The sequence below is a fragment of the Akebia trifoliata genome, chromosome 13, assembly GCF_017979445.1.
Source record: "Akebia trifoliata isolate Shusen 1 chromosome 13, ASM1797944v1, whole genome shotgun sequence".
Classification (NCBI taxonomy): Eukaryota; Viridiplantae; Streptophyta; class Magnoliopsida; order Ranunculales; family Lardizabalaceae; genus Akebia; species Akebia trifoliata.
The window spans coordinates 14,281,950-14,292,020 of NC_141387.1; the positions used below are offsets into that span (position 1 = coordinate 14,281,950).

The 10,071-nt window shown below is 34.8% G+C and overlaps 1 protein-coding gene across 1 annotated transcript; it reads right to left on the bottom strand.

Annotated features, from left to right (window-relative positions):
* Nucleotides 1-272: 272 nt before the first annotated feature.
* Nucleotides 273-1,835, bottom strand: LOC147387956 (uncharacterized). The gene is made up of 6 exons (XM_086421550.1): nt 1,544-1,835; nt 1,249-1,452; nt 1,045-1,137; nt 851-943; nt 466-756; nt 273-362 (listed from the first exon to the last, which is right to left on the bottom strand). Exons 1-6 carry the CDS (start codon nt 1,811-1,813, stop codon nt 306-308), a joined length of 1,008 nt encoding a protein of 335 aa, XP_086277676.1. The 5' UTR covers nt 1,814-1,835; the 3' UTR covers nt 273-305.
* Between the last annotated feature and the right edge of the window lie 8,236 nt (nt 1,836-10,071).

A 10,071-nucleotide genomic window follows, 5' to 3' on the forward strand; every position in this document is an offset into this window, starting at 1 on the left:
AGTGAGATCTATAGTGATGGTTAAAAACTGCCGCTAATTAGTTTTTTACCATAGCTATAAATACAATTTTGAATGCTTATAGTGGCGGTAATGGCCACCGCTAATAAGATTTATTTATTTTTTAATTTCTTTTATTTTAAAATTATTTGTAATTAAATACCTATTTTTATACAACCTGTCAATTAAACACAATTACTTAGTAAATCAAATTAGTTAAGAGACAAGTCCAACAATAATGAGTCGATTGAATTAAGAATCAATGCTTATAAATCCATGTTTATCATTCAAAAAACGAAAGCTATTTATCATGGTTGTTGTTGTGGACACTGATCATTGTCGGGTTGATTGTGCTGCTCATCAACCTACAATTCATATACATTAATCAAATTAGTCAGATAAATAAATATTTATTTATTAATAAAATATTTTAAAACACAACATATTCTATTATTGGTGAGAATTTACCTTTCTCATTAGAGTAATGATCAATTCCTTGAGTTTCTCCACCTCAGCATCTCTCACAATCTGTTGTTGCTCCAGAGACTCTAATTTCTTCTTCAACCTATGTATCTCAACAGAATCGCTAGAGGAATTTTCAGAATATGATGCAAATAATTTGCTAGGAGTTGGTCCCAGGCCAACACCACGAATACGACCATGTCTATCAGGACCCAAGACTTGAGATAATATATCATTTCGACTTGTAATATCTTGAGTGTCTACTGGTAATAAACTCAAAAGTTCTTTTATCTTGTCCTGCAAAATATTTTAAACATTCTTAGTATCTTTAAATTCAGATTTTAACATAATTGATTAATGCTTGATGAAAATGATCTAAAATTAAACTTACAATCTTCTCTGCTGTGGCCAAATCATTGGGCTTGTGTGTCATGAGAAATAAGACTGCTCGACTTGGCTCAGTATTTGTTGAATTCTTTAATTTCTAAGTGCATCACATTAAGACAATGACAACAAGATTAGTTTATAATATAAATAATTGGGTACGGAATTGATAGACAACATAATAAAAATATATATATATACCTCATCATATCTAATACAAGCTATACTCTTCGTCCCAATTGTATGGGTCATTGTCTGTTGAGCACGATTTGCCTTATTTTTATGACTTCGAGACTGTACATTAAATAATTTGTGAAAAGTTAAATATATGAGATATAGAGTACCTTATAATTTGTTTGCAACTTTTCATAATTCAATATGTATAAATTTCAAATATAAATGTACCTGCCCCTCCTCCGAATTCCAAAAGGCTACGAGAGAATACCATTGAGCCTCCAAAACATAGGATGGACGATTGGCACATCGAATTGCATCATCTTTGTATTTATCATAAAATTTGATTTTCAACTTACATTTATGATCTCTCCACTTCTTGCCAATAGATTGTAACACAACTTGTTTAAGCGTGGGCGGGATATCAAATTTGGCCTGTATCAAAAATCAATTGAAAATTATGAGTCAAAATTGTTCAATGCTAAACTCATAAATTATCTAATATTATATTATAATTAATTTATACCAATGTTGTTTGCCATGCATTTTCCTTCATTGATTCTGGCATTGCATGCCAATCAAGGATGTCAAGGGGAAACATATGGCCATCTCGAGCCAATATACCCAAGTATCTTTGGAGCTTAGCCACATGCTTCCCCACAGGCTGTCCATGGCTATCTCGCATTATTTCAAACCTTTCTCCTGGCTTTAAATTCTGTAATGAAAGGCATCGAGTGCGGCCTCTTTTTCTCTTCGACTTTGTCCTCTCACCAGATGAACTTTGTTCAGGTTCCATCTGCAAATGTAAAGTGCAACAGAATATTCAAAAGGGAGTATAATAATAATGCCACTTATAATGCCCCTTTCATGGTTACCTGCTGATTGTGAAAAAGTATTTTCCAACTTATGGCATGTCTATAGGATATCCTTAACTTTAAAATCAACTGTGTTTGGATACATGCATGCATACAGCATCAAATCTAGAATAGGTGTTTGAGTCTTTTACAAATCACTTGATAACACAAACAATGGTTCTAATTGCAACCCTGATTTCACAGTGAGTTAATTTCCCACCCAATATCCATAAACCACCTATTAAGTCTGAATTCAACAAAGGCTCTCAACTTTCCATAACACAAAAGTACCTATAATAACAGCAATAGAGCATTAACTTCTAGTTATCATTCAAGAGAAGATGAGAGAGTACAAGTTTGAATTAGTTTGCTTATTAATTAGGTGTTTGAGTCTTTTACAAATCACTTGATAACACAAACAATGGTTCTAATTGCAACAAAGTACCTATAATAACAGCTATAGATAAGCTTCTACTTATCATTCAGGAGGAGAGTATTTTCAATTAGTTTTCTTATTAGATGTTTGGAGTCCTTAACAAATCCTCCCCAAATTGCGTTTTGTATAAAGTTATTTTAATTTATAGCTTGTAACCTAACTAAAATCAACCTTAAGATAATTTGCTCATCATCCATCTCGGTCTATACATCCAATGTATCTTGCCATTTTCAAGTATGCTAACCATGTACAACAGGGTATTGCTTTATGTTCCTGCCAGTGTCACCCACAACAGGGTATGTGATATGATTAGAATGGGCAAAGCCTCTCTTTCAAGGTCACCACAAGTGATGGGCGTACTGCTGGCTGGTCCTTTGGGCAGACTTTTAGTCGAGGACAGTTCTATTAGAGTCCTCCCCCACCTCTAAAATAGCAGAACCTCCTCTATATTTAGCAGTAGAAGTAGTGGTAGTATTAATGTATTATATGGTATATAAGTATATATTTGGGTGATGGGTCCATGTTGAGTCAACATGAGAAGGCTTATTTTAAAATGGCCTCCATCATTTTAATTTGATTGTTGTGTGATTCCTATTGTAATTGTGTGTGAGAGAGAACATAAGTACGGTATTGTTCTGTTTAAGACAAATGGTGGCAGAGGTGGATTTCAACTACCCGCCCACTAGAAGTACTACCTTTGTTCGATGATTTTGTACTTTAGAAGAGATCCACTTTCTTTTTCTGCATGTCTTGCTTCCACTTGGGCTGCCCGTAGAAAGCTTCTTTTGCCATGCCCATAACAGTCTGGAACTCTTCGTCTGACAGATAAGCCTGTTAAATTGAACAAAAGAGAAAAAAAAAAAAAGGAAATAAGGAATATGTAGATTATAAAGTTGGCAATCAATCAAATCAGACCCAATTAAACTTATCATTTCTTTCTTCAAGATTTATCACTATGACCTTTTTTGTCTCAGATAGGTCCTCCCAATAAACAATTCTTAAAATTGAATGACAAGAATGCATAGAATGCAAAAGATGTTACTGATTATGTCTTATCTGACAAGACAACTTGAAAATTTTGGTTTGAAGGTGTCAGCATGATAAGTTGGCTTAAGTGTGTTGAGTGTTGATACCACCACAAGGATTTTAATTTTAGAGGTCCCTATTTTCCATCATTATCTCTCACTTATAGATCCGCTTGCAAGTTGCAACCCACCCATTTGATCTCTTTAGTTGGATCCATCAAAATCCATACATTGTTGGAGTACATGAAGTCCATTTTGAACCTCATGGCTTCAACTCAAGCCTTTCAAATCTAGACCAGCAGCTGTATAATTAAGTGTTCCAATGTCACATTTGGAGGGAGTTTAATCTTTGTTTTGTATAGTTTATGTTATCAAATAACGACCAACTGATTAAATCAGTGAGAAAATCAAAACAAAGCTACAACATAAACCAACAATCATTATAAGTGTCACCATTACCGCTAATATATTGGAAGCTTTATCTACAATGTCTAAGCACCGCGATCATGGACACTTATGAATGGTAACCTCTCTTCGATGATATGCTACATTTTTAAGAAGGTTTAAATATGAGAATCACTCAAGAAATTCCCATGCTCTTGGTCCAGAGACATACACTATACAAGAGCATGGACATCGAGAAGATAGTAAGGCAGATATATCCAACCCATCAAATTTTATATTTAGAACAAAGAATGTGTTTAATATTATTTTTTATTTTTTATTTAATTTGGTCCTTCATTTATTCTTACCTTATTTACTTTGTCCGCTTTAAGCTTCGAGAACTTGCCCAAGGTTAGAGGGCTTTGCTTGATAGAGGAACAAATAGTCCACAATGTAAGGATTCTTCAGCATCAATTCTCTTGAAATGCTTTTTTGATAGAAAAAAGAAATGGCGTTATTGTTATTGTCCAATGAAATCTTTGTAAATGACTATATGAGATTTTATACTATTAACAAAAATGCCATTGATTAATGACAATGTTATTATTGCTTTTTGTACCACTATACAAGCATATATGTATGTGCCATGTAATTGTAACTTGTTTAAGGGTTACAAGAGAGTGAAATCGAACATGAAAAATAGAGATTCTAGGATGACCATTTCTTTCTTAGATATATTGAATCGAAAACTCATCTCATCTCATCACTGAATGTAAGCACAGTCAGGTCATATTAAATTTGTTGTGTTATCTGATAAACTAGTTGACTCAGTCATCTAATCAATTGACTCAGTGACAACTCATAGTGACTCAGACATGAATATTAAATCCAAGATTCCCTCTACAGCAGTTGGAAAGTTTCCTTAAACACCTCATACAGCAGTTGGAAAGTTTCCTTAAACACCTCAATCTCATTCTGTAATGTGTTGTCATATACAATTAGTTTCTTTATTTTCTTTTCCTTGATTAAAGGTATCCCTGCAAATCAGTGATTATGATTGGGATTGTTCATGTATATTAACTTCTATAGAGAATGTGGAAAGGTAGAGGAAAATTACCTCAAATCTTTTATGGTATCAGAGCCATACCTCTAGTGACTTTGAGAAACTTTTTTTTTTTTTTGAAATCTTCTTTCTAATGGCTGCTTCTTCACCTATCCCAAATATTTCACATCTTGTTTCGATCAAGCTTGATCAAACAAACTATGTTATTTGGCTAGCACAATTTCTTCCAGTTCTTAAAAGCACAATTGTTACTTTGTCTTTCGTGCTGATGATTTTTTTGTGAAGGACACCAAAACGGAGAAGACGCTTTTCCACGGCAAGAGTGACAATGGGTTGTATCCCCTTCGACTTCCCCGAGGTCTTCCAAATAAATGTTCCTTTGCTTTTATTGGTGAACGAGTTGCCACTCCCATATGGCATCAACGTTTGGGTCACCCCGCTTTTCCAATCTTACATCATTTGGCGTCAACCAAATCTCTACTTATGAAAGGATCTGTTAAGAATAATGTCTTTTGTGACTCTTGTCCCTTAGGGAAGAGTACTAAATTACCATTTTCTTCATCAAATTCAATTTCTTCTATGCCATTAGAGTTAGTACATTCGGATATTTGGACATCTCCGCATTACTCCATAAAAGGGTCCAAGTACTATGTTGTCTTTGTTGATGATTTTTCTAAATATACTTGGATCTTTCCAATGCGGTTTAAACATGAAGTTTTGAATTACTTTGTTAAATTTAAAGCAAAAGTTGAGAATCTTCTTTCATGTCCAATTCAATCTCTTTGTACAATAAAATCTCTACAAACTGACGGTGGAGGTGAATACCAAAGTATCCCTTTTCAATCATTTCTTACTCAACATGGCATTTCTCATCGTCTCTCATGTCCACATACACCTGAACAAAATGGTGTTTCAGAAAGAAAACATCGTCATATTGCAGACATGGGAATTACTTTATTAGCTCAAGCCGGTATACCACCTCAATATTGGGTTGAAGCATTTAATACTGCTGTCTATTTAATTAATCGCCTTCCAACAAAACAACTCAACTATGTTTCACCATATGAAAAGTTGTTTAACAAGTCTCCAAATTACTCCACCCTTCGTGTGTTGGATGTTCATGTTTTCCTTATCTCCGACCTTACAACAAAAATAAACTTCAGTTTCGATCAAAACATTGTGTATTTATTGGGTATTCTCTTCAACATCAAGGATATCGATGCCTTGATATGGAAAATCAACGGGTTTATCTATCACGCCATGTGATTTTTAATGAGTCTACTTTTTCATTTAAATCTATGCAGGTTTCGCCCATGTCACATCAGCCTATGGAAGCTTCTTCACCAATACTTTTAACCCCTTCACACACTTCATCTTTTCAAAATCAGCATGCTGATTCTGAAGAAACCTTTTCATCTTCTTTTAACCACGTGACCCACTCACCTACTGATGACAACACCTCTCCTATACTTTCTTCAGCTTCCACTATTCCCATCTCTTCTCAACCACAAGTGCCCAACCAAAATGAAGTACCTAGACATCCCATGGTAACTAGAACCCAAACTGGAAAATGCAAACCTAACCCCCGTTATGCACTTGTTGCTGTTACTAATGACAATCATCTTGAACCAACTTGTTATAGTCAGGCCATTAAGCAACCTGAATGGAGGAAGGCTATGTGTACAGAATTTAATGCTCTTCAACAATCAGGGACATGGTCTCTTGTTCCTCCGAAGCCTCATATGCACGTGCTCCCTAATAAATGGGTCTTCAAACTTAAGCGAAAATCTGATGGATCTGTGGAGCGATATAAAGCCCGACTAGTTGCAAATGGTTTTCACCAACAAGAAGGGTTGGACTACACGGAGACCTTCAGTCCCGTGGTGAAACATACCACTATCCGTACAGTTTTTGCATTGGCTATTCATCAAAATTGGCCCATCCGACAACTCGATGTTCAAAATGCGTTCCTTCACGGCATTCTTAACGAAGAAGTTTATATGCGCCAACCCAAGGGATTCGAAGATCCTAATTTTCCTTCTCATGTGTGTCGGCTTCAAAAATCGATTTATGATTACCTCAAATCTTTCATTATCTATATTTTCTTTTAATTTTATTGCTTTTGTGATTTAATCTCCTTTTCGCTGCTTAATACCAGATTTCAAAAAGGACAGGGGGCTCGTAGGAACCGAATCAATGGCATGGAAACCATACCAAATAGGTTGGTCCGTAATAGCGAGGTGACAACCATTCTTGTTATATATGGCCTGCCTAGGTAATATTTTTATTCCACATTTTGATTCACATATTTAGTTCTTATAGTTCAAGTCCTTGGGTAAATATTTATGAGCTACAAATTTTCTCTTAGTGCAGAATAATAACTTGGTCAATCTTAGCTCACGAGTTGATGCACGTGTATATGCGACTTAATGGTACTCCTTCGTAAATAAGAGACCTTATGTCACGTGGACAACTATAATGCTTCTTCTCAGCAACTCTTTGTATGAAAGCTGAATCAAGATATTGACATCTTAGTAATAGGGCTTTTATTTGTAAGCATGGTTGGTTAAAAGTATTGATGGTGAAGTATTTGGTAATTTTGTAAATTATGACCCACTATAACTCTTTTTGTTTATAAATTAATGTAATAGAGAGCGTCAATGTTTTCTATTTGAGTCTATTTTGATCGCGGGTAATAGGTGCGTAAAAAAAAAATTTAATTAATTTTTTTTAAAACTTTAGATATTGGTTTGTAACCAAATCCTAAAGGCTTAGACTTAGGACATCAATCTCATAGACATCGAATTTTAAATCAATGTCTAAGGTATTTTTTGTATTGGTACGTTCCGTTTTATAAATACAGATTTGGAACGGATTTTAACCATTCCAAATTATGAGCTTTGGAACGTTATTTAACTGTTCCAAAGCCTGAGATTTGGAACAGCTTCCAACCATTTGAACTCAATAACGACACCTTGATAAGAGACGGTCTTTCAACCATTTTAGACAGGTTTAGAAACGGTTATAATTTCCATTTTTGTTGTAGTGGCTTGACTAACCTCTTCAACCAGGAAGTTTGCATTATAGACTTCCACTTCTTGTTGATTGGTAGGTTTTGATTTATGAACCCAAACCTTTTTTCTTTTCCTATTGGTTCTCCCATGTTTTGTGGACATTGATCATTTGAATGATAAAGTTATTCACAACGGTGACAAGCATAGGCTTCCACTCATAGATTATACTCTGGATAATCTTCCCTTTCTATGACTATCAAATCTGGGAATTTGCATTTAAAATCAATTTATACAAACATTCCAGCAAATCCCAATCGAGATCTCAAAGAAGTCATTTCATTCATGTGCAAAGGGATGCCTATTAACACTTACGATTTTCCCTAAGCACTCTTGAGACTAAAATTGCAAAGGGGAGATGTACCCACATTGGAATCACGCATGGACAACAAAGTCTCCAATCGCCTTTGAATCAACACTCCACTTCCTCAATATTAATGGTCTTTCACCAATAGGCCAAATTGTTAAATTCAAAACCATTTCACAATCCTCTCCATTTGTGAAATTTGAAAAAAAAAAAAAACATATATTATCAAGGGACATAACATTCACATGGCCCTTGATTTTCCACAAATGATTAATAGCAGCCTTGAGATAAATGTCACCTTTGTACCTTCATTTTTATCAATTTTTAAAATAAGAAATTAAGTCATTTGAGTAGTATATACCATTAGACTTCATTTTTGAGTGTTTTGGCACAAAGAAACAATTTTCATCTCTTTTCTGTTGTCCTCATCCTCCATCTATTTGGTTTAATTCCAACAGTATTCAACAAGTATGTCAAATTGGGGTTGTGGTTAGAACAAAGCATGTAAGATCCCTCAAAGGGATCCAGTTTTTGGGTGTCTAGAAATTCCTCACACCACAACCACAGAATTCTAGATTCAATTTATCTTATTAGCTCAGGAAATTTTAACCATCCAAAACAATTTTGTTTCAGTAATAAAGAAAATTTGATCTACCTCACTGAACTTAAATAGTTTTTAATTGAAACCAACTATTTCCAAACTATCCTTCTAAATGTAAAACCCCTAGACATTCGACAATTCGAAATTACTTTAAGGGTATGTACCAAACATTCACTGGTTCCAACTACTTTAACACTCTTTGATACCTTACATGATGAATATTCTTCTTTACGTTGCTAACATACCAAATCAATTCTAGATTCTAGTTCTTGTCTGTTTAATTCCTTTTCAGATTCAACTGCAATCAAGTATAGAATAAAAGGACTTCCATGGAATTGAGCAGATGACCATCAGGACTACTTCCATCTCAAAGGGTCTGGGGATACCCAATGATATGTAAAAAAATAAGTACGGACAAAAAAAATCCATATCCAAGGATTTTGATTTTGGGTCAATTTCATTTATTTGGCAAGGGTGTCGATTGAATATGCCACATTGCCACGTGGGTAAGTCCGATTATCACGATTCTTGTAATTTTAATTCACTGTCTTGGTAATTTGCTTAAACAACTACACAGGCATTGAGAGATGTGGCAATTCTAGTAATTTTCATTTTAGCGGGGATATTTTAGTCATTTAAGTTGCAACTAAAACTAGGGTTATCTTCTCATTTCTCCGTCTTGACTGGTGTGTCTGGTGGTTTCTCTCCCTCTATAAATGCAAAAAGATAGTAAAGTTCTCTCTCTCTCTCTCCCACATCATTACTTAATCTGTATTTCTCTCTGTGTTCTTGCAAGATTCATCGAAGATAAAGGAGGAAAAGTAAGTAGTGATGGTAAGATAGTAGATTTCTTGAAAGATCTTGCTCAAGACCGCGCAATTCATTCATATAACACCGCATCGGAGTACTGGTCTATCACTCCTTAAAGATGAGCTCAGAACAACTGATAGCCCTCTACCTCGATGCGCTGTTTATAAGTAGGTTGCGTGGTCTTGTGCGGAATCTTTTAAATAACACATACACACACACACGTAGAGAGAGGTCTCACTACATAATCTACATCACTGAAGACCATTACAGTATTTAATGGTGTAAGTTGCTTTTATGTTTAGTGATGCAATATATTATCTATGGTATGTGTTGCTTTTATGTTTTGTGACGTTTTTTCATCTTCAGCTATCATTATATATATTTTAGGACCCAACCCAAGGAAATATAGGTTTATTATTTCGCATTACTAACGCTTATGTATTTTTTATGTATTAGAACGTCAAGAATCACTACCCAATCTGATTCCTTAGCTGTGGTGAACA